The 25142-nt window shown below is 37.0% G+C and overlaps 2 protein-coding genes and 1 long non-coding RNA gene across 3 annotated transcripts; all 3 read right to left on the bottom strand.

Moving 5' to 3' along the window:
* Positions 1-1096: 1096 nt before the first annotated feature.
* inpp5b (inositol polyphosphate-5-phosphatase B) lies at positions 1097-22195 on the bottom strand. The gene is made up of 23 exons (XM_038307133.1): positions 21780-22195; positions 21192-21271; positions 20962-21059; positions 19243-19272; positions 19021-19131; positions 18462-18605; positions 12865-12955; positions 11797-11958; positions 7517-7618; positions 7152-7266; positions 6472-6588; positions 5798-5985; positions 5497-5608; positions 5287-5396; positions 4631-4766; positions 3785-3895; positions 3492-3657; positions 3139-3374; positions 2929-3036; positions 2270-2354; positions 1886-2013; positions 1702-1813; positions 1097-1459 (listed from the first exon to the last, which is right to left on the bottom strand). The coding sequence occupies exons 1-23, from the start codon at positions 21834-21836 to the stop codon at positions 1362-1364; spliced, it is 2697 nt and encodes an 898-aa protein (XP_038163061.1). The 5' UTR covers positions 21837-22195; the 3' UTR covers positions 1097-1361.
* LOC119797885 lies at positions 21927-24139 on the bottom strand. Its single transcript, XM_038307140.1, has 7 exons — positions 24060-24139; positions 23864-23969; positions 23687-23795; positions 23160-23230; positions 23003-23072; positions 22216-22322; positions 21927-22109 (listed from the first exon to the last, which is right to left on the bottom strand). The coding sequence occupies exons 1-7, from the start codon at positions 24137-24139 to the stop codon at positions 21927-21929; spliced, it is 726 nt and encodes a 241-aa protein (XP_038163068.1).
* A 181-nt stretch (positions 24140-24320) lies between these two features.
* On the bottom strand, positions 24321-24821 carry LOC119797879. The gene is made up of 4 exons (XR_005282635.1): positions 24712-24821; positions 24583-24624; positions 24430-24504; positions 24321-24358 (listed from the first exon to the last, which is right to left on the bottom strand). It is a non-coding gene; the product is annotated as an uncharacterized LOC119797879 (long non-coding RNA).
* Between the last annotated feature and the right edge of the window lie 321 nt (positions 24822-25142).

Below are 25142 nucleotides of genomic sequence, written 5' to 3'. Positions count from 1 at the left end.
TTCTCTTTTATGTTCAATTCAGTAGTTTATTTATATAGCGCCAATCCACAGCACATTTCATCTCAAGGCACTTTACAGTGAAATTAAGTCAAAGTTTTCAATCTAAGGAAAACCAGTTGATTGCATGACTCATTGATTCTGATGCAATCCCTCACACTAAGCATGCTTGTAGCGACAGTGGAGAGGAAAAACTCCCTTGTATGTATATTGTTTCTGCAACGTTTCTATAACGCCCTCAAGTGATTCAGACACCTCCCCTCTGTAATTGACATCTATGCACTATTTTTGCATGCCACGTATCACTTTACTTGGATTATCACTTTACTTGGATTTAGCTTTACATACATTGCATATATATGCATACATATATAGATATATAGAAGAGCTATATGTGTATATATTTTTATCTTTTTTATTTTTATCTTGTGTAGTTGGATGTGTGTGTGTATATATAGATATACATAATACTGTAACTTGAGCATGTAACAAAAGTAATTTCCCTCTGGGATTATTAAAGTATTTCTGATTCTGGTTTCTATTATTGTAATGCATCGTTATTAGTGTTTAGTTATGCTAGTCATTTGTACTGATTGCAAAATGAATCATGTACATTTTCTTTATATTTAATGGTACATCAGTGCCATTCCCAAAAACTTTCCATCCTATTTTTTTTTTTTTTTTACATTAAATGCCTTTTGCCCCCCCCCCCACTAAAAAATATTTGCTTAAATTATTATTTTTTTTTAACAGCAACCTCAAACCGAAACTCAAAATATTTGAAAAAATATATGTATTCCATTTGGACAAAGTGAATGTCAGAAAAACATATACAATAAAAATGGATATATTCACACATGCACACAAAAGTTTGTATACATATCAATACTTGTACATGTTCCTGCCTCATCTAATGATAAAGATCATTTTTACATAAGCTGGAGATAGGCACCAGCATCCCTCGCAACCCCACTGGGATAAGCATGACAGAAAATGGATGGATGGACTTTTACATAAATCATATTTATCCAAATAAAAGAAAAATACCCCAATGCATTTTCTGATTATTCAATTAAAATATAAAATGAAGAAAAAGAGACATTTTTTAAACACTTTTATATATATATAAAAACATTAAAATACACATTCTTTAAATAAAATATACATTTAAAACATCTACAATAATCATGATAATTGGATCACAAAATTGTTTGAAATTAATATCATAGCCTCTTTAATGTAAATACACTATTTTTCTATACACAAATGTTGGAAAATAAATCATTACAGTTAATTTCAAATACTGGACTTTTTTTAGTGTTCCACTTCAGCAAAATAGATTAATTTTGTGTAGAGAAGGAATGTTAGTTCAGGAAATGCTGAAAGAACTCCTGGGGTTTCGTCTTTTCTGCTAAGTCCTGCTTCTTAGGCGACTTCAGGAGCAAGGAGGCGAAAATGGTGACTGTGCAGAAAGAGAATTAATTATTCAAAATGCATAAAATTATTCCTGCTAAAAATTAAAGATGTTTTTGCAGTCTCAGTATGTTTTAAAATGAAATTGACTTTTTATTAAAAGCAAAGATTGTTATGAACAGAATCCTAGACCAAATTTGGTTTCATGGTTTGGTAGTCTTCCCTTTGAATGAGATGTATTCGACAACATGGTGAGGCAAGAATTAAGCTATTATTAGTTATTTTACTTACCCAAAATAGAAATATCTAATCCATTGCTTGCAGAATTTTTCAGGAGCTCACGAAGGAAGGCAGCTAAATAGCTGAACACATTTTTATGGCACTGAGGTAGCATGGAAACAATCTGAATAGGAAGGAAAAACAATTAAAAGAAAATATTGACAGATCATAGAACAGATTGCTATGTTTTGCTTACTTTCTCACACTGGGCCCCACTAGAGCAGCATTCAAGGCACTGTTGATAAAAAGAGAAGGGAATCACAGGCTCTGGTAGGGCATCTAAGAAGAGAAGAAGGGCTTCTGCCACTGAATGGTTGCTACCCGCTGCAGGACACCAGAGTCAAGGAAGCTTTTTTGTTGCATTATATACCGTAAACTTGTTATAGTAGAACAATTCTGAGCAGCAGTGATGACATGTGATGACAGTGAGCTCCATGCACCCCAAATAGATTAAAACAGTTTTAAATGTTATGATTAAGCCAAATAAAGATATGAGGAATTTAAATTTATAGACTACACCACAGCCTCCTCAAATCTATCAGGATTTTGTTTGTTTTTTTTCTATTTTTTTTAAGGATACGAAGCGAGTCTGGCATCCCTGAATCCAGACAATCTCTTATTTCCTCAAATTCAGTTCGAAGTCCAGGTTGCTGAAATAAATCTTCCTGTAAATGGAAACACAAATATTTATTTACTGAAGTATATACATATAAATGATGCAATGCTGAATCAGGGTCCACTGTGTTGGTCAAGTTTGTGCGCACAGCAGCAAATTTCAAATTTTACTTTGGTTTCCATTTCCACCGGTAGTAGAATGTAACTAAAAAAAACATACATGCAAAAAATATCTTAACTGCATTGCTGAACTAATGCACTTCATTACCGGAACAAAGAACTCCTGAAGCAAAGACACAGAGACGGGCTACGTTTATAGGCCTGAACAGATCAAAAGTGTTTCATATAAACATAAACTGAGGATTCTAATCCAATCAGAAATAAATTTCATTTTGTAGGAGAGAGGTGGTTTTGCTGATAACCATTCCCACTGGCCTCCATTTAAACACCCATTTGGATCTTTGGAGTAAAATAACCTCCCCTGCCCATGTGGACCATCCACGCATGCTTAAATGATTAATCTGATCGAATGCTTGGTACGCGTATACATATGTCACGATCGGATCTTATAATTTAGTGTCCATGTAAACAGAGATTTTGAATTTCCAATCAACGAAATCCCACCTGATTGACAGCATTGCGGAATAAATGATCCACCATCATCCAAAGTTCTTTCGGAATGTCAAGAGGCTTCTCAGCGGTGGATGAATCATCATTTGGAGACATTTCAGCCTGATGGTCAAAAAAAATAAATAAAATAAACGATGTATATTTGTTAAATGCTTAAAAAAGAAGATTGCAACAAATGAGCAAGTATTTGAAGAGGGTGCTAACCAGCTTAAGAAGGGTCTGTATGGGCATGTCTTGAACAGGTTCCCTCATGTGACATAGCGAATAGATCGAAGTACCGAAGCAGCTTGGCAAATAGTTTCCAGTGACGGAGATGAAATAGTCTTTGCCTCGCTCTAGGTGTAGTACCAGAATATCTTCAATCTCCTGCTTACCACAGTTTAGATCTGGTGCTGTGGAGCGATTTACAAAAACCTCCAGCTCAATGACCATGGAACCACCTTAAAAAAAAAAAACAAGTTTAAGAGTTTAGCAACACAGGTCATAACGTAAAAGGGATGATGTAATGGTTATAACTACTGGGATGAAATGATCTTTCCAACGTTCATGTGTCTCACCCTGAGGAATGAAGCCTTTGGACGGGTTGGCTGTGAGCCAGGGCTTAGAGTATGTGGACTCATTCGGCTTCTGGATAAACTCAAACTGACACGGGACCTGCCCATCATTGAAAAGACTCAAGGCCTCTGCCTGGTGTTGCATGTACTTCACATCCTTAAAGTGGAACTGAATGGGAAAAAACACAAACAAAAAATAAAATATTAAATCCTTAGCTAGTTTCTACAAGGTATGGTCAAACAACACTATGAAGGAATATCTAATTGAAGAGCTGTATAAATAGGAACAGCCTTACCTCTCTCTTGGACAAGCTTAAAGATGGAATACATTCATTCTCCATTTTGTCTATATTGCGTACTATCTCTTCAAAAGTCTTCTTGTAGGCTTCACCATTTACTCTCTTGATCTGTAGATACAAGACAAAGCGAATTAGAGGCAAAACAATCAAACCAGGGATAGAGGTTTTAAATTGCAAATTTAATTTTATCAAAAGAAAAAAGAAACCTCAGTACATCTAAGTGTTTTTCCAACCTATGTGTACTTTGAAAAGCCAAATTTCTTATATGGATCTTTCTATAATGAAATCATAATTGTTGCAACTGCATTACAACATACCGTAGATAATTGAGAAAAAAAATCTTGTTTAAACAAAACGCTTTTGCTGCCAAATAAATGGTCTTAACATTTTTAATAGAATTATCTGAGGCACCCGCGGCTCACTTTATATCCAACACAAAAGGACTGAACTCCCACCACACTGTTGTCAATCAGAGTCAGAAAAATGGTTTTAGAAATGACTGGACTGCTGCTGGAACTGGACAATTTTTTTTATTTTCTAAGGCTTTATTAGTGTGAACAGCAGGATAATCAGAAAGCTTTTTTCTCCTCTTTCATATTTCTCCGCTTAGGAAACAAGGATGAAAATATCCAAACCTATATCAATGAATGTGACTAAAAGTAAAGCTCTAGAAATGAATACATACAGTATGCTCTTTGGAGATACTGCACTGACAGAGAAATGGGGAGATAGTGCAGTTTTACATAAGTACAGATTTTGACCAATGTAACATTCATGTTAATTATTAAGGTGAACCTAGAAAATGAATTAAACATGAAGGTAGCTGAAGACTGAAGCATTTACCCCGATGATGAACAAGGAGCTGACAGGCTTGTGGTCACTGGTCCTTACTGCCATATGGCTCTGGTAATGTTCCTGCTGGATGTTCTTCCCTTTCCACAAGATACGGTCACACCATGCAGGGATGCGACATTTTTCACTGAACACAGAGAAATACATTAAATCCAAGTATTATTTGGAATAAAAACACACAAAGCAGGAATTCAGTTTTAGAACTCATCTGTAAAAAACATATTAATCCAGCAATGAATGGCTGAAGGAATTTGTGAGCAGAAACCAAAATTTAACATGATGTTAAAGCAACTTCAAGGCATATTCCCCAGAGAAAGAGCAACATGGATCCCTTTAAAGCATCCAAAGCCCTAAAGTAACAACACTGTGTACATTTAACAAGCTTCTTGTGGATCGTTTTTTAATAATATTCCAATAAAACTGAGGGGAGATCCTGAGTAAGCAAAGAGGACTCAGAATGCCTCTGATGAATAAATAATTCAGAAGATTGAAATAATCTCATCCAAGGGAGGCATGTTTCAGGATAAACTGAAATGTTCTTTGTGTTTTACTAGTCTCTGCAAGTCCTTAAAGTTTGACACTATGCTCTGCAAACCAACACTCTTAAGAGAGAGAAAATAAATGCTTCTATAAGTAATTAGAAATACCTTGTATCCCATTTATCAGAGCCCGTGTCATATTTGTAGGTGGGCTGGAAATCAATTTCTCCTTCCTCAAACCCAACAAACACGGCTTCCTCATCGATCTGCCTCTTAAGCTGAGGATCATATGGAGGAGATAAATGTCACCGCTCAGAAACACACATTTCAAGATGCAGTCCATTTAGAAAAAAGACTTATCATAAGGATGATAATCACCTGGTCGTATGAGTGAAGCGTCTCAAAATCATTCTTGGTGATCAGATCTTTCACTTTGTCCACGTCCAGATCACTGATTCTGTAGTTGAGGTCACCAATCCATAAAACAACACTGATCAAGGAAGAAGTCACAAACATAACTTATTTACACTCACAATACAATACATCCTTTTTTAACAGTGATCAGTTTGATGCACATAAATAACAAAATGACATGCAAAAAAATTTTAAATCTACATTTGTCTTAATCATAAGATTTGTCTTAAGCATAACAACAGAGTATGTCTAAGGAGTCACACACTCGTGCTTCATGATGGTGAGCGGCGGCTGCGTAGGATCGAGCTGCCGAAACTGGAGACGACTGCAAATGTCCTTGAAGTCCTGATTACGCCTCTCGTATTCTTCGACGTGTGCAGCGAGGTGGGAGTTGACAACGCAGATGTCAGAGTTGTGGAAGCGAAAACGGATTGCCACCGCCCCTTTATTTCCCTGCAAAGAACAAAAGGCAAGTTTATTTATGTAACACATTTCAGTGCAAAGACAATTCAAAGTGCTTTATACAGAAGAACCATCTAAAAAAAAAAAAAAAAAATGTCAGAATGGCTTTCAGCTTTTGAAAAAAAAGAAAAAAAAAGAAAACACGTTCAGTCCACTAAGATTAAACAGCACTTTTGAAAAAAGTCAGGAAAAAACATTATCTAAAATTTGCTTATGTGGACTGGATCCCAAAAACCTGGACTGGAGCATTTCTAGTAAGAATGACCAAATATAAGACCGGAAAACAAACATATGATTGGGGCAGCTAGTTTTAACCTAGAAAAAAATAAATTAGCAAAAAGTTTTAACAGCGTAAAAGAGCAAGAGGAAGCTGGTTTTAATGACCAAACTGTTTTACTCAATTTGAATTACCTGCAATATAGACCATGATATTACAAGCCTTTTAAACAAACAGGGCAATGCAAAGCTCTTCCTTACCATCCTTCCCATTATGCCTGTGCCCACATAATCCGTCTCCACATCAGAGATGAACTCTGCGTGCTCCTTCTTCACATAGAAGATCAGCATGATGCCAACGAGACGAACCAACTTCACCTGAAGCAGAGGGACATGTTGACCGAATACAGATGAGCAGAGAAAAACTTAAAATTACTAACACATTTAGTCTTATCAGCTTCTCATTTCAAGAAAATGATGGGCAGAATAGAACATTAAATACGAAGCAGTGAGAATAAAAAGAAACAGAAGCACATAGCCTAATAGTTGTCTAAATAAGCCCAACATAAATCGGCAACAACAAATAGATGTGTTTTCTAGTTTACTGTGTCAGCAGCAGATAAGACAAGTGTGGAAGGAGAAATGACACCTCATTATGATGTCTCCTTAGCTCTAAAGCACGTCCTGTAAATTGTGAAGATGAATAAAGAAGCGCCGCAAACAAATGAGGAAGCTAACGAGACAGAGTCAGCACTCTGAGAAAGAGGAAACGGGCAAAGAGAATAACGAAAATATCTAAACTTATGTCTCAGCTCTGCCAACTCCACATCCCCACACACAATTGTCAGAACCAAAACTGGCTCTGACATTTAAACAGCTAAACCTTCTCAGTAGATAAAGACAGCTCATTATTCATGGCATGAAAAGAGAAACCTACTCACCAAGGCGTACTGGGCTTCTGCATGCAAAGCGTCAGACACAGCCTTTGTCCACTCCAGCTCTTTGGGGGTGTCATTAAAGAAAAAGGCCTCTTTACTGAGATCCAGTTCCTGGAAACTACAGAACAGAAACTACAGGGTTAATAAAAAGAAAAATGATGTTCTGTTCAACAAAAGTTTTCACACCTTCACAACAGAGCAGATAAACAGATTGTGGGCAAGAATCAGTAGGAACAAATGTCAGCATGTGTGAGAGTGGGGTCTTTTCTTAAACAGGCTCAATAGTATCTGTCAAAGGATTAGGCAGGTAACATCTGTCTTCATAATGGGATTAACACAGATCCTATTGAGCAGCATGAAAGACCTACCCCAAACAGTAAATGTCAGGAGGTTTGAGAGTGCAGCTCAGCCATGGACGGAGGCTTTCCTTCGGCGTCTGTCCGTTCACATTGTAGGTGCCGAGAAAAAAGCTGAAACCAAACAGGAAAACAGGGCAGAATAAGAACTACTATCTAGTCTCATCCACCTGATGAATAGTTTAAATATCTAACATGAAAAAAATTTGTCGTTGGAGCCAAGTTTGGGAACCAAAATGGTGAAATAATAACCATTAAATGAATTTAGATTCTATTAACCAGAATGTTTGCAGTGCAGAGGGAAACAATGGGAAAACTTTCCTCCTAGTTCTATGAAGCAATAGGATGTATGAAAGGAACATCTTAATGTATTTATGTTAAACCAATAAAAAATTTTTTTTCTGATGTCACTATTAACAGCTCCTTTTATAAACCACATACAAGCTAATATTATCAGATGTTTAAAAAAGCAGGTTTTGGAACAACCCTGCGACAACTTTAGAGTGTTTTTCAGGTCAGCGTACATGTTCTTCAACATCCGACACAGCAAAAGTGTTAAACCTCAAAATAAAAACATCTGTGCAACCTGAAACTTCAAAATAGAAGAAAAACAGAAACCCCTCACACTGGACGAGCTGTCAGGTTATACATTGAGGAAACAACACCATCTACTGACATCCCCACTGGGTTTTGAGATTGCCCATGAAGGACACTTCCATTGTGACACACGGAGAAACGCTCTTTCCATTTAGATCCCCTCAGAGATTTGCTCTACAGGTCAGGAAAAAAAAAAGGTTTCCTTCCATTCAATAATCCCGTTTGACCTTCACACAGTAATTGTTTTCATCAGCATTTTGTTTAGAATGGAACATAGACCCTGTTTAGTGCCATTCCAACCCTCTGTATCCTGAACTTACAAAGATAACTTTATGTTTTTACTAAAATGAGTTTCTGCCAGGTGGGTTTTTTCAGCACATATACTGCAGAACTGCTGAAAGTAAAATTACATAATAATTGCTCCCAAGGATTAGACTTCAAGAGTTAAATACTTAATCTACTAAAAACAGGAACTGTTCACACTAATTAGCATGTTTACTAAATTTAAATCACACAATATCATACATTTAGATGTCTAAATGCTTATCTTTTTTGGTAGAATGAGCTTTTAAAGTGTATTGAAATTAATTTAGAGCTGATTTTCAAAATGCTGATATCTTTCGTTAACTTTTCTGACTATTATTAAACTGTCCTGAACAAGACAGCTTTCAATCCATACAGCATAAATAACGGACAGAGATGTAAACGTTTCAGAGCTAAAATCCATCAGATATAAAGGTGATTCGTTATACACCAGGATATCAATAAAAAGTTGATTTCATTTAGAAACTAATGAATGAAATTAAACCAATCTTTCGGCCACAGAGTGATATATTTCAAGCATTCATTTCTGTTTGGTTTCTCTTTAGTTAATAGCTAGAATCTAATTATCCCCCATTTTTTTCCTAAAGACAAACTTGAATATTTTGTATGAGAAAAGTGAGAAAAAGATGTTCATCTAAAAAAGGAAGCTAACTGAAACCTCTTTCGATGTGCTGTACTACACATACAGTATATGGGGGTAATTTTCTATTATTTACTGCATTAATGAGGCCAGTCATGTAGACCCTCAGTCTGTGGTTCTGCTAAGATGTTAAGGAGACCTCTATAAAAACGCCTGTCAGCTCGACCCCATCAGACTTTATATCAGGCCAGTTTGCTGTCCATCCAGTGTGAAACTAGCTTTATTTTCATTTCTAGAGTGTTGGCAGTAGCCAAATTCAAAGGGCAAATTGAAGTAGGCATAAACTTTGACAGCAGAAAATAATGCAAAGTGCTCCAAGATTTGCTGGTAATTTGCTGCACTAACTGAACAGATGACCAAGCTGGCCAATCATCACTGATTTTGTAGCCCTTCAGCTGCCATTCCTGACCTAATGCAACTTTTTCTAACACCCTTGTTCCACAGTATCCAGGAGTCCAAACAGCCAGAAAAAGCGTTTCACTTTTGTGACTTTTCCTCCTTCACAGTCTCGACTGTGTTCTGGACGACTGCCAGGTCAGCAGTCTTCCCCATGATTGTGGACACCACAATATGACCAAAACATAACACTTCTGCATTAAAAAAAAAACAAAACAAAAAAAAACAACAAACAAACCTTTTCCGTTTCTCTTCTCTATTAGTTCAGTTTTCTTAGGCTTTTCTAAGATTTTTCTACTGTCAATATTAAGAGAACAAAATATATAAATAAAGGTGCTCTGGATATATTGAGGATGAGTTTCAATATTTAATTTTAGAAAAACTTTTTTTGGTGATGTTTAAGTTGATATAGATAGCCTTACCTGGCTATTTATAATAGTCCTATTTATTATATAATTCACTTCAAATTGTCCTAAAGCTGTCAACAGGCTCATTGTCAGTGTTCCACATTGTACAGTTACACAGTCCTACCATAAGGTGGCAGAATGGCTAGATTATAAATCTATGTGCAGAGTTTTAAAAAATAATTATTATGCACAGGAAAGAAGTTCCTAATTCTTTTTATTGAAGCAGAGCCGGTGCTGCACACTGAGCAATGGAACAGCAACACAACAGCTAGGATTTTGTATGAAAGCCTTGTTCTACTTGGTACCCAGCTTTAAAAACCCACTGATGCTGACTCATTCTTTTATAACTCTTCTATATGTTGAAGCGACACACTACACAAGCTGGGCTTGTTTTCGATTTCACTGAAGTGTAAAAATATCCTAATTCACCACATCAACTTGAGCCTAAAGGGTGGTTCACACGCAGCAAGATTTCAAAATTGGCAAGGAATTTTATAAACTTAGAAACACAGCAAAACGCTAAAAAAAAAAAATCAATACAATAAACGATGAATACAGCAGTTTTGATGTTCTCTCCAGCTACGCTAAAGTGAATCCCCTTATACACAAGGTGACATCACTTCGAACATTTAGCAGTCAGATGGGAATAATTGCCCAGCCTCTACAGATGCATACATTCCTCAGTGGGATTTGATGTTTGTGCAAATAAAGGGTTAAAACAGTTATGACCTGAATAAAAGTTATTGAATGTAATTTACTATTTATTAACTATACAAATTAATAATAATGTTTATCGGATATGAGTTTTCTTTAAAGCATGCAATCAGGCAGCCTTCACTGAAAGCTCCTGATGCCCCCACTGATAACTGATCATTTGTTTATCATCCTGGCATTAAGCACAGCTAGCAATAGAGACTTTTCATCTTATGGGTTTGTCATTGAGAAAAGGAGAAAGCATCTCAACGCCACTGGTGGCTAAGGACACTATTCTTGTTCTGCACAGCAAACCTAAGATCGGGCCTACATGTCAGTGAGTAAACAACATAGTTGGAAAACATTATTTTGAGCTCTGATGTATTTTTGCAGCCTGCATTAAATGCTCCTGAAATAGTTTGGTCTTTGGTTAATTCAATGTAAAATCAAACAGTTGTTTCAAAAGAGGCTTTTTTGATTGATGTGTAGTGTTTATGCAATTGGGAGTGTGTATTTGCCTTTGTGAGAGAAAAAAAGGCCCTTGGGCATTCAGCTCGTTTACCACCGGTCATCTGGGAGCGCTGTGCGCATGTGAGCATCATGCAAAGAGACTGGGCCTCTGTTGTTAAGACAGTACTACACCAAAGCCTTAAAAAATGAAGCTTTTTTTGGACTAAAAAGCTTCATAAAAGTGATGGGTGAAGTGATGTGTACAATGTGATCACAGGTCTGGTTGTGCTGTATTAAGCACAGATCCAGGCGGGATTTTAAATAAGGATAGTCGTCCGTAAAACGGTTCTTGTCTCGGCTCTGAGTTTTACATGTGCAGGTTTTTACAGGTTTGAAAAATCGGACCCATGAACGGTTCTGGTGCAGATAAAAGCATAGCTGCTCATTGCAACCCTCATAATGAAGAGAGAATATTCTAGGATGTTTATGGAATGTTACTTGCTCTGGGGTTCGACACCCCCCCACCCCACAACAGGATATCAAGCCAAAATAATCCAACATGTCCTTATGGAATTAAAGCAGACCAGATCTTTCTTGACACAGGACAATTTCTCCCAGACAATAAGGCCCTCAAAATGATTATTTTTAAGTTAGAAAATAAATGTAGATATATAGGAGTTAGGAAATCAAATAAATGTTTGAATTTATCTAAGTAATACATTTCATAATCCTTTTGACTGGGGAAAAAAATGGTAGGATATGATTAAAATCAGTAAATATCATACCTGAAATTCTCCAGATAAGTGTACAGGTCTTCATTTTTCAGCAGCTCACACTTGATAAGATTGTCGCGCAGCCCGAACTGCGGCATGGCCAGAATCTGAGCTTTGTTTGATGTAGTATGGCTGGACGAGCGAACCAGGTCATCCCGTTCCTCTCGACTCTGGCTGCATCACACAATGTACAAGCAAACAGTTAGAGACAAGACAGAAGTGTTTCTTACACTGATTAATGGTTATTCTGTATAGAAAAGGCTCAATTGCATTTAAAGGGTTTCTATTCTTAGTAACCACATCCCATTGTCTGGCTTCAAAAGCCATTTAGTTGTTCTAAATATGCAGTAATATTAAATTAAGCTGATGGGAGGAAATGAAATGCACTGCAGGACTATGTAGTCTTCCAGGAATTTACTGTTAACAAACACTACATTTCATGCTCCAATATAAAACTCCCAGCTTTGGCAGCAAAGAACGAAGCATTATTCTAAACTCCGATATACGTTTTATTAAAGAGCACAAAAAATATTGTTTTACAGGAGCTGACAAACTTATAAGCAATAAAAAAATAAACAAAAACTCAAAGCTAAACTAGATTAAGTAAAGCTGCAGACAAAGGGCTGCTGAGGAGCTCTACAGTCATGGCTGCCCTTTGATCAATTTAATGCAGCACTGTGAGGATGAACTGTTTGGGCTTTAAATAAAGGACTGCGGCACACCTGTGCAGCAGTTCAGAAAAGGTTCCTCCTGTTGTTTAAAACATGACACACAGCAGAAACTACTTTACTGTTTTCCCTTTTCTGTTTTTACGACCAGATTGCAATCAACATTATTATGTTTTCAGGATTAGCTTAGATTAAGGAAACCAGAAAATTAGGTAGAATTAAGTAACATAAGTCATGTCTTCCTTATCAAATTGAATTACTTAATTAAACAATCCTAGTATTATTCTAATTACTGAAATATATTTATTGTTTAGTTTATTACAGGAGGGACATTTCATAAAACTTTAACCAGGATTTTATAATAAACTAATAGTAGAAGATAGTGAAAAAAAAAAAAAAAAAAAAATCTTACTTCTCTTGGCTGGAATTCCCTTTGGGCTTTTGTGTGACACTGTTAGAAGTCTTCACCTTTTCTAAAGATCCCTTTTTGTCCGACACTTTCTCTGTGAGTCAAGAAGAGAAAAGACAAAATTAAATGTTAGTATTTTCACCTGCTACTGTTTGGAAAGATTGTGTTTCAGCTGCAAGATCTCAAAAATAAAACGACCGAGATTGTAATCCGGAAAATAATCATGTGAATCGTTAAGTCTAGGCTTAGCTGATGGCCCAGACTATGTTTTGCAGTCAGTTACGGTTACTGCATCCTAAGTAGCTGGATTTAATGGCTGAGTGTGAAGTATGAGACAGCATGGGCCCTGTCTCCTGCAGCTTGGCACAGAAGACAGAGAGGGAAAGCCAAGCACTTTGAGGAGGAAATTAAACTAAATGTCATCAGCAGGATACATTAGGAATGCATTATACCAGCAGCAACACATAATATACCTGAAGGACAAAAAAAAAAAGTGATTTGTGTTAAAAAAAATAAAGAGTAAAAACTCTAGAAACAAATTTTTACAAACATTTTTAATCTAATTAAAAATATCTGATGAGTAAAATCTCAACTATGCTCATATGAAATGTTTATTCTGAGAATGGCATTTATTCATATTGTTGAGATAAAGGATAATATAGCTGGAAGTAGCTCCTTCTAACAGCATTAGTTGGCAGTGGGGCATGAAGTTCTTATTGACTCCAAATTGCACAGATTTGATCACCTAATAAGTGAAGAAAAAAAAAGCAATTATCAAATCCTGGTTTAATTTTTTACAGTTACTTTGCAGTTTATAAAGAAAATTGACTAATTGCAATAATTTTATTGGGCAATTGTGTTGTAACACAATAAATGTCTCACTAATATCTGCATTCTCAGTGCAGACATGTGTCTTTAACAAAAAAACTCAAGAGCCACGACCACTACGAAAAATCAACAAAAAACAAAAATACAACACTTTGAAACATTCTAAAATATTCGTTTATACACCTTTATTAGCAGTATCATTAATAATAATAAACAAGCAAAAAATAATAATTCAGGATGAATATTTTCACTAAGTATTTTTTGTAATTGTAGGCCTGCAAATCAATTGTATGAATCCCTGAAAATGGGAGTAATGGATTTGCTCCACCAGTTGCTGTGCACTGTGGCTCAGCAGGCTACAACAATGCCACTAAACTTCTTCTTTAATTGTAACAGGGATGATAATATAGGTACAAAAATATTTCTAGTCATGAAAAACCATGACTCATTGGATAGAAGCAAAAGGATCATATACTACCACTGTAATAGTATCATTATTAGAGCGTGTTAGCTGACCCCACACTCTAACTGAACGGATATCCCGACTAACTTCAACCGTTTTTAAAGTCACAGTTAGATATAATTTAGTTGAGAGACTTATCTGGTATGTCACATAGTGAGCTTTTAGCAATAACCAAATTCATCTTTTTAAATAGTGAGGAGAATAAGTAGCTCTACAAAATAAGTTAGCTGACAGGCAGTGTGCAGCAAGAGGATGTGAAGGGACACTACTTTATTACCAATGAGCCCAAATGAATCAAATAACTTTAATAATAACATTAAAGTATAGCTTTAATTATTGCTACTTGAAATGTAACCTGTGGCTGCTCTATACTAGCTAATATGCAGCTTTAACAACAGCTACTAAATGAATCACTAGGAATACACAACAGCTTTGTTGCCTGGCAAGAAAAAAAAAATGAAGCAAACGCTTATAAATTGTGTCACAACTGTAAGTAAGGCTTAACAGTTTTACATGTCCAATGAGGAGTTTATGATCGCAATAATCCGTTATATCAACAGCTTTCTGCATGTTAAAGTTATACTGCTCCGCAACAATCCCAGTTGATGAAGATTATTTTACAATCTCAAAAAATCTTTGGCAGTTCGGGAGGGGGGATGTCTAAAGATGATGAGCCATGTTTGATATCTGAAAGAAAGTGCAAATTTACAGTTTTATCATGTAGCCTTATCAGCGGTTCGATCTGTCATCGAAATGTCAGGCCGTATGATCAGCTCTACAGAAGAGGATTAGGGCCACTGAAAAAATATAAAAGTTACCTGATTCTTAAATTCTATTTCAGTATAATATGGCAAAAAAAAAATCAGAATTCTGACATTAATCTCGGAATTCTGTCTTTAATCTCAGAATTCTTAATCTCAGAGTTCTGACTTTAGTCTAGGCCCCAGGCCCTAGAACTGGCTGGCCAATAACAACGTAGAGATATGTTTTAAATTTCTGGATGCAAAGTGGGCGGGATTTTGAGGGCGAGACCGCAAAGCTGCGCAATGCTGGAGAAAGCACAAGGAAGATGACAACAACTATTGAACAGTTCTCATTTGACTCAGCTTTGAAATCAGTTTTCGAAGGATAAGACTTTATTTTCGTTTTTGTTGAAACGTGAGCAGGAAGAGGCTCTACGCACATTCATTTTTAAGAAGGATGTAATACGCCGTTTTACCGACAGGCTGTTTGTTGACAATCCCCCACCAGCTTTCTGTTGTGCTTTCTATGTCACAGTCCGTTGTGCTCATTGGTCAGAGCGTTGGCCAATAGGCACAGACATGGTTTGAAAAAGAAAGTATTGTTCTCATCAACAATCTTCTGATGTCTCATTAATCAGGGCCAGACTAAATTACACATTTAATCTCACATTTAGTCTGATTTAATCAGGCTAGAGTGCTCCCACATCTCTTCCTTCAGTAAGATCCAAAATTCTGAGCTTAAAGTCAGAATTCTGAGACAAGACACAGACTTCTGAGACAAAAGACAGAACTCTGTGATTAATGTCAGAATTCTGAGATTAAGAATTCTAAAATTAAAGACAGAATTCTGAGATTAATTTCAGAATTCTGAGACAGAATTCTGAGACTAAAGTCAGAAATCTGAGACTAAAGTCAGAATTCTGAGATTAATGTCAGAATTCTGTCTTTTGTCCCAGAATTCTGTCTTTTGTCTCAGAATTCTGAGATTAAGAATTCTAAGATTAAAGTCCAAATTATGATATTAAAGTCAGAATTATGATAAAAAAAAGTCCGAATTCTGAGAGTAAGGTTAGAATTGTGACTTTTCCCCCCATATTAAACTGAAATAATAATCAAAAATCATTTAACTTAGTTTTTTTATTTTGTCAGTGGCCCTAATCCTCTTCCGTACAGCTCTCATTCTCTTCCGTATTAAAACATTAACGGCCTTTTGTCCCAACAAGTGCTCAAAGTTCAAAATTACACAACTTCCCCCCTCATCCACGCTTTACCTACAAAAATAAAGAACCTATAATGAAACAACCTGGTTCTTTTTAATCGGCTACAGCTAAAAAAGAAACAACAACAAAAAAAGCTGATCAAAACATATCTTTCCAACATAGATTCGCTCTGATCTGAACAAAGTTTACAGGTAACAGCTTTAAGGTGAGCGGGGGAGAGGAGGAAGGAGATAAAAGAGGGCTGGACAGAAACCAAAAAAAGACAGGAAATAATAAAAGAAGCTAAAGCTATTCAAATGTGTGAAAGGACGTGAATATTAATCACTAAAACACGTTTAGCAACATCAGCCAGAACAGGTGCAACAGGCGATACCGCTAGCATATTGCTACGTGTTTACGTTTACGAAATATTAGTAAAAAAAAAAAAAAAATACATAAATAAAACAAAATTGTAAAGTTGGAAAACATTGGCGCAATAAGAATAAAATGATGTAAAACAAGCGGCAAAGTTCCGCAAAATGTATCTTGCAAAGCCCCAACAGTCTAAACTTAGCTTTTCTAAATGACTGTTTGCTAGCTTTAGCATTAGCTTTAGCCAATCTCAGCTGCCTGGGAGCTCTCATGCGTTTTGTCTCCCCTCCTCAGAATCAATTAACAATACTACGGATTTCATTTTCATACCAGAGTCTCTCGTCATCCCAGACATGTCCTTGTGACGATCCCACACATTCTGTGTAGCTGATCAACGTACATTGTGTTTCAGACCTGCCCATGCTATGGCTGTGGTAACAGGAGGAGGAGGGGTTTAACATTTCCCTGCTAAAAAAAAAAAAAGCAGCATACCGAACAAGCTGCAAAAAGTAAACTGTGGAGGGCTTTGCGTCAATAATTACAAATGAGGTATTCAAATTTGAATACTACAAGAAATCAAGGAAATAAAAAGCATAAAGTAGATGATTTGGCCACAAATGTTTTTTTTTTCTGCACAGGTCTGCCTCTGAGTGTTTTTTTCAATTCGATTTTGTTTTGCATGTGGGTCAAGCGCTGCATGCAAACGCCCATGTATGCATATCTGCAATCAATCAAGCTCTGCACACAGATAGCTGCAAGCTTCTCTGTTTAAATAAAAAACTTAACATGCAACAGTGTCTAAATAAGGCATTTGATTATGTTTCACTGAAACCCTTCTCATGGGTCACCTGAACTGATGCACTAAAAATGAATCATTCTTAGCCCTAAATAAAAAGGTTCAAAACCCTATCTTATTGCAGACTCATTATCTCACGCAATACTTTAGATACTTTGAGTCGAGCATGTTTATTATATAACACATTTATAATATGATCAGAGTCTAGAACTAGTAGTTACTAAAAGATGTTTATCTGTTTCTGTAATGTGTAAATAGACGCACCTTTAGTTTAAAAACTGGCCACAAGGTCAACAGGGACCCGTATTTATCTCTTTCTCCATGCTCTCTGACCAGGATGGTCATGAGGGGGTAAAAATACCAATCTGTATCAAGGCAATGCTCGAAAAAGCTTTTTACACCCAACCAATACAAAAGTAAACATGCAAGACATTTTAAGTAAGTAGTTGTTTCATGCTATAAAGTTGCATTTTACATGCTAACATAATATTTAGCCAGCTGGATGTCGCATGGCTGCACATCCTCAAACTGGATATAAATAGCATTGTGGAAAATGCTAAATATCACATAGCATTGGAAGCACAGAGAGGAAAGAAGAAAGTAGTCTCATATTACAACTGAAACATTAAATGGCACTTAATGGGATGATAATAATAATAATGGAATTTCCAAATTTATCCATTCATAAGGCTTTCTTACAATGTGCTACCCTACTTTTAACTGGGACTGTATGCCAACTATATGTGAAGCTAAAATCTACAAATTGGACAAAAAGATAAATAAAATAAAACAATTATTTACAAAATCAGAAGCATTTTTTTTTTGTTTTAGCTCAAAGTATGAATAATCATACAATATTAAAAGACTCCAGGTTATGTCCAAGCTTTTTTTTTTTTTAAACCAGGGCTGCCAATAAATGTGTCTCCCTTAGTGGTTGTTGCTTAATATGTCTGTGTCTCTTCACCTGCAACGTGACCATGTACAAAACCTCATGAAGGTCAAAGCAGCTTCATACAAAGGAAGTGGTATTTTTGATATCAACAGTTTCTATTATCCTAGCCTTCAAAGCACAAAGCTGAAAGCCAAAGAAACAGAAACTTGTGTGTCATTCCTATCTGCATTTAAGCTAAGAGATGAGTCAGGAGTTTGAAGATTTTCACAACCTTCTGCTCTTAACAAATAGAATGGAGATGACAAACCCATTTCCTGGTGCTGGTTGACTTTATTGGAAAACTCCTCCAGGGGTGCAATGACTTGCTTCACAGATTCCTGGCTTTTGATAGCCTTCTTGTACTTGTTGATCCACTCAAACTTGGGAACCTGTGCGGGGGACCTGCAAACATCTAAGAAAAACAGGAGGTGGCAAAAGGATAAATATATATTAGGAAAAAAAAAATACAAAATGCTCCTTACATGCTGATATCTTTCCCAGGAAGGCATTTGCAGCCCTACTATGAGTGCAGCAAACTCTCTCTCATGTATTGTTCATGTGATGCTTCCACTGTTAAAGTAAGGAGCTTATGCTGAATGTGACACATCCCTGCAAACAGAGAATCCCTTTCAAATAAAGGCCTGCCTAATTCCAACATCATTGTTCATAGTATGTTTTTGTCACATAGCACATAGTATCTGTGCTATTTCCCTATCAAAAACATTATAGGATTCAATTATTTTTTTGCTACCTAAAATGTTTCAAAGCCTATAAAGTTTTTTTTTTTTTTTAAATGCAGACAATTGTGTAATCGTAGTTCGACCTACCGCTCCACGCCTTGTTGACTTCACAGAGGAAGAGGCGCGATTGGGACCCAAAAGGAAGCGTGAGCTCTAGCTCTTCATCCTTGTAGCTCATTCTCACTCTGGTGTCGGCGCCTACAATCAGATACAGAGGACAGCAGAGAGAAGAATATTGCAAAATGTCTTCCATGCTAGATCTGTCGTGTCTGATATGTCTGAGGTTTCAAATAAACTAGGGCAACTCACCCACAACCACAAGCTGTTCGGCTGAAGAAACTATGAAGGAAGCAGCATAAGAGATATGTCAGGGTGCTTAAAGGACGTAAATGTGCCGTCTTTGTTTTACAGCTTTAAAACCTCCAATAAAACCATTAAAAGTACAAGTAAGATACATTTTGTTTAGCAGAAGTATCCTAAACCTCTTGAAATTTTAGAAATACTAGGTCCCTTAGAGAGGGAAAGAAAACAATGAACAAAATAACAACAAAAAAATAACTTCATACTAGCCACAAAAAGAGCAAGCATCCCATAGACACCCGGTCAATACATGTAAATATGAACCAAAACATTTGATAATTATACAATGTCTTTCATAGCTATATACCTTTAGTTGCAGCATAATATTAGAGTGTTAGTGTTTATCTGTGGACACCCTTACCCAAATGCTTGTGGTATATTTGCATAGTATGTTCGTGTATAATGGGTTTACAAGGCTGCTTCTGAATGAGAATATGCTCAATAGCAGGTGTGAGTGGACCCAGACTGGCCCCGCAGAGCCCAGGACCGACATAAAGGCATCCAGAGCCCCATATACCTAGTATAATATTCCTAAAAAAGTCTGGTGCAGCCAATTTTTTAAGAGAGGTAACCTTTATACATAGAGAACATCTATGTCTACATTGTTATATGCAAACAGATTTAATAGATCAGGAATGAAGTTCACACTACATCTATTCTAATGTAGGCGTGGGATATAAAACCACATTCCAAGTTTCCAAACTCTCACTGAGTGATGTTTAAGCAACCGCCTTGACAATGATGGCCGACAGGGCAGGAAGAGCATTGAACAGAGAGGAAGTAAGATGTCTATGATGACCTTGCCAGGCAAAGGTTAACCAGAGTGGACCACCGTTGACTCCAGCCAGATATCTGGACCAATCAAAGTGCAGGACGTGGAATGCATCACTCTCTGCACCTTTCTACTTTTCTGTTGATGGTACCCACAATGAAGCAATGTTTTAATGATGCCCGTTTGATGTGCTAAGGGAGATTAATCTAACTTTAAAACCTCGACAACAGAGCTTTAGTGTCAAGTTCTTCTTAAAAAGGATGTATTTTCTATTATTGCCATGACATGTTTCATGGACAACAAAATTATAAAAATAGAGTGGGTTGCTTGGAGTTTTCTATCCAGATCCGTAGTTATCCAAGTGCTTCTAACCTGATGACACTGACACCCTGTTAGTCCTGCCTTTGAAATTCAGCTCTTTACTGGCCAGGCTATGCAGGAGCTTCAAAGATCAACATCTCAGGTGGGAAAACCCCCTGATTGTCACCGGGTATCCATTAGTGATGCACTTTATAGAACAGTGGCAAGAAGAAGCCATAAAGAGGAGAAAGCAAACAGGTGGGAGAAGGTGTGTTTTTCACATGACCAAATCTGAATCCTTTTGAATATATGCAAAATCCTTTGGGGAAAGAAATGAAATGCACATCAATTCGAATGCTGTTAGGATGCTTTTCCTCAAGAGGGGCAGGCAGGTTGATGTAAAAATACAGGGCAACCCATATAAAAAAAAAAAAAGTTAGAGGCTGCAAGACACTTAACACTAGGGTGGAAGTTCACCTCTCAGCTACACAGCAACCCTTGGCTCTACACATTCACAAATGTACTACTGCATATTATATAAATATATACCGGTATACAAATAGTTTTTATAACTATTTTGTGTATAAGGAATTTACCTTCAACAACAGCAAAGTCCAGGGAGATGGGTACAATGTCTTCAAGTGACACATCGTCAGCTGTTATGGCCATTCTACGATGGCTGTAAATGAAGATGCTGCAAAACATTTTTTAAGATATTTAGAAGAAAAAACTGTGCATTTTAGTGTTGGATTCTGGCAAAACGACCCCTTTTATTTGTTCACTGAACAATACAACAAAAAGCCCAATTAATTTTTTTTAAACTTACGCATGCTCTTTGGAGCACTCTACCAGTCCCAGCAATCTGCTTTCTGAAAAATCTTCAAGCAGGATTTCACATTGTGCAGCATGATCAAGTTTAGTTAAGGAAACTAATTTTTTTATTTTACTATGTTTATAAAAAAAAAACATTCTGGCAGGAAAGAAAAAAACTATATTTAAATATTTGAAATCTGCATGGTAAGAACAACATCCTTCATTTAAATTTTATTGTGTCAATTGCTTCATGTCTAACAACTCCTTCTCACTACTCCCAACAACAACAGTATGAGCTAATGATGCAAAGATGCCATCTTGTGGATGACATGTGTAACTACAGGCCTGTGCTATTTTGGGGAATCTGTTTTGAGCTGACCAAACACGTTTTTCTTCTGCAAACTGTGCGAACTACTGAAACTGACCCCTTTTCGAAGTCGCAAACCAACTGACTAAGATACAATATAATTTCACCAGAGACAAATCCAAATCCTACAGGCCTCAGCCTCGGTCGTGTCACCGCAATCTGTCGGTCCAGTTAGTGAGTTTAAAGCACGCGATCCTTGGATTGAATAGAAGCCACGCGCCGTTCAAAGGATACTACAATGCAGTTTTCTTCTTTCGCCAAAGTTTCCTGAATTGCGACGGACTGGTCCATGGTGAAGAACCGGCAGAACTTCGGTAGAACGTTTTTTTTTTTTTCCTCCACCGAGAATCTGCGGAGGAGTAACAGCTCCCAGTGACCCGGTTATTCCTCCTTTCTGAGCAGCTTGCAGAAAGAGACACGGCCCAGCAGGCCAGCGCGGACAGACATCTTAAACTTCTTTATCGTCCAGATATTTTCCTCTGCTGGTTCAGCCCGAAACCCCGAGGGCGCGCGCCCACAGACTGCCACGCACTCTTCAGGATCAGCCTTGACGTCACATCTAGGCTGTCATCAGCACAATCGGAGAGAGAGGAAGGGTTTAGGCTCAGACTGGTTTGGATTAACCTTCAAGTTAGGCAGTGAACCCAATGGAAAGAAAACTCTCTATAACTAGGGGCGGAGCTAGATGGGGGGCCAGGGTTGACCATGGCCGCTGTTCTGTCAGATAGCCATGCGTTGTCAGATCGTCATACGCGTATGACAAACTGATGGCTATATCTGTCAGATCAGCATACGTTGTCAGATAGTCATACGCTTAGCTCAGACATGTATACGTTGTCATTACCATATGATTTTATTTAATCAGCAACATAGAATCATGACGTAGATCATCATACACTTTGTTATTAACAGTTATATGGCATCCTGACTTAGCGGTTAAGTAGGTTCATGAGTTTTACACGGGCCTGTGTTGTAATTGACTGCAGCTGCAGCCAGACCTGCTTTAAATACACTTTGAAACCATGACAACGCATGTATATTTATGTAGTTATCATATTATGTCATATTATAAACAATTTAATGACTTATTTTCGTCATAACTTGTTGCGTATGCTGAACTGACAACTCCACTGACGGTCGGACTTCTTAATGCGCATGCGCGGGCATGCGTACTGACTGCATGTGTGCTATCCTGACAGCGTATGGCTATCTGACAGAACAACGGCAATTTCACCATATTTTATATTTAATCATCTTTATTAAAACGGTGTTAGATCGTCATAAAGCTGCTAATGTAATAACACTTTATTAGCCACTGTATGACTTCCTGATTAATACCAATGACATCAGTTGTATGATGTACTATATTTAATGTAGAACATTTTACTTCTGTATTTTTAATAATCCACACTGTCCCTGGTGGGGTAAAACTGTTTAATTTAAGTTACACTTTTTACATATGAACATGTCACCCATGTCTGTGGCACATTCTTTGTGTGTCCACCTTGAGCAGCAGTCACACTGTATCTGTGAAGTGGACAGAAAAAGAAAACAGTTATGAGTAAGTAAGTGTAATGTGTTTGAAGCGTTAAGTTGTACAGTTTAGTTGTTTACCATGTCAATGATGTTCTCTGAAGCATTACAGTGAAGCATATTGCATTCCACACAGTACTCTTCCACCTTGTCTGGGAACAAATAAAGGCATTTAGAGTGTACTTTACCAAAAATAGTCAAGTACTACCTCTTTATATTCTGTTGACAAGCCATCATGTTATACTAGTACATAACAGAAAATACTGCAATTTAGTATGTCATATATCTTTGGATTTTTTTAATGCTTTGGACTGTTCCGGTTAGCCTAAGGGAAAATTTGTTCCGTTTGGAATGAAAAATTCGTTGATATGCTCCTAAGCCATCTTGTGTTTTTGATTGTTAGAATATTAACAAAACAGATCAACAGGTTTCACACAGACTTCCACAGTTCCCAGAACAGTGGAACTGGTTCTTAATACCCAACATTAATAAAATTTCATGTGTTCTGACCAAAAAATTCTTAGAATCATAGCTGTCCAAAGCTATAAATCTCTGAACATTCAGCCAGCAAACTGGAAAACCAGACTTCTTTGTAATTGTTCTTTCACCTCGATGTTGATACAGTGTGGTAGCGATGTGCAGTCTGGCTTGGGATATGTCTTTGGGTCCTGTTTGCACTGCCTGCAGCCCTCCCATTTGAACATATGTTTCTGCAAACTGAAAAAATTATGCCTTTTAATGTAATAATTCCATGGATTTCAAAACATTCCATCTGTTCTTTGTACCTTCAAAACCAAGACCCCACAACTGCTGGAGTCCTTCTGCAGCATATGCGGCATATGGCGGACACTCCAGCTTCTCCGGCCAGCACCTTTTGCTTTTAGGAAGTTTCTGTGCATTTGCAGAAATATTTAATTATAGGACATTGTAACAATAACAAAATACATAATGAATGCATGATAAAGACATGAATCAGATCACCTCCAGTTACGGAGAAGCTTTCTGTCATACATTGTTTCGTTCCCCATATGGTCTATAACTACTAGCTCTTGGTGATTCATCACGACAATCTGTTGGAATGTTTGGAAGATAGATAAGACAGACAGACAGACAGACAACCTCTGTCACCCTCCCATGCTGCCCAGGGAACATCCGATTGTGACACATAGACATAATCATGTGTAAATAAAGTTAAATAAATAAATTTTACATACCACCAAAAGCCAGTGACCTCCCACATTTTCAGGGCACATCCAAATGGAGTCTTCAGGTAAAACCATCTTTTGAAATTGCAAATAATAAGATTAATTTGCATTCATTCTCTTAAGATGATTTAAAAGTGAATAATTACCTTTTGAACAGCCCGATATTGCCCAAGATGAAATACAGAAGATGCAATTACTGCATCCATTCTGTATACAGGTATCTGAAATGTAATATAATTTCAAAGAAATATGTGAAACTACAAAGAGTGGATTAAATTTAACCTTAAAACATGTTGTACCTTGGTCTTCTGAAGTGTCACATACAAATATGCATCTATAACCTGTTTGACAAAAAAAAAAAAAAAAACATAAATTTCTGGATGGACTGCCTTGTGAAAATATAAACTTCCCAGAACATGGAGTCTTACTTCATCTGACAGCCAGCCATGTCCACAGAGTGTTCTAAAAGATGTGTCATACAATTTATATGGGCCAACAAGGGCTTCAACTTGCCCTGAGTCTTTCAAAGACCAAAGTTACTACTGCAACAAAAACAGAAATTGCTCTTTTAAAAACTTATACATCTGAAAAAAGCAACACAACTTCAGAGGAAGTTTTGCAGACAAGACCAGGAACAGGTCATTGAACCAACATGCAAAAATTGATCTACCGATCAGAACCCATGACCAACAGGCCAGAACAGAAAACTAGAAAACTTTGTGACTACTGCACCTTGCTGCTGAATAGGACTCTGACACATCATAGAATGAGCTGAGGGAAACAACTGAGACAACTTGGTAGGGTTAGAGGGAGAGGTCACTGGAGGGGGAGAGGGAGAGGTCACTGGAGGGGGAGACTT

This window comes from Cyprinodon tularosa, unplaced genomic scaffold (assembly GCF_016077235.1).
Source record: "Cyprinodon tularosa strain WSP-4 unplaced genomic scaffold, ASM1607723v1 ctg60, whole genome shotgun sequence".
In the NCBI taxonomy this organism is placed as follows: Eukaryota; Metazoa; Chordata; class Actinopteri; order Cyprinodontiformes; family Cyprinodontidae; genus Cyprinodon; species Cyprinodon tularosa.
The sequence above is the reverse complement of the archived record's forward strand: the minus strand, read 5'-3'. Positions and strand labels throughout refer to the sequence as shown.

Excerpts from the sequence above, each read along its gene's own strand:
- inpp5b (XM_038307133.1), bottom strand. The coding sequence starts at position 21,836 with ATGGACCAGTCCGTCGCAATTCAGGAAACTTTGGCGAAAGAAGAAAAC. Across the intron at positions 11,959-12,864 it reads GGGAATTCCAGCCAAGAGAA|CCAGAGTCGAGAGGAACGGG; the intron begins GTAAGATTTTTT and ends TGTGTGATGCAG. Across the intron at positions 7,267-7,516 it reads CCTGACATTTACTGTTTGGG|TTTCCAGGAACTGGATCTCA; the intron begins GTAGGTCTTTCA and ends TCTGTTCTGTAG.
- LOC119797885 (XM_038307140.1), bottom strand. The coding sequence starts at position 24,139 with ATGAATCACCAAGAGCTAGTAGTTATAGACCATATGGGGAACGAAACA. Across the intron at positions 23,970-24,059 it reads AAGCTTCTCCGTAACTGGAG|AAACTTCCTAAAAGCAAAAG; the intron begins GTGATCTGATTC and ends GCAAATGCACAG. Across the intron at positions 22,323-23,002 it reads CATGGGTGACATGTTCATAT|ATATAGCCATCAGTTTGTCA; the intron begins GTAAAAAGTGTA and ends CTGATCTGACAG.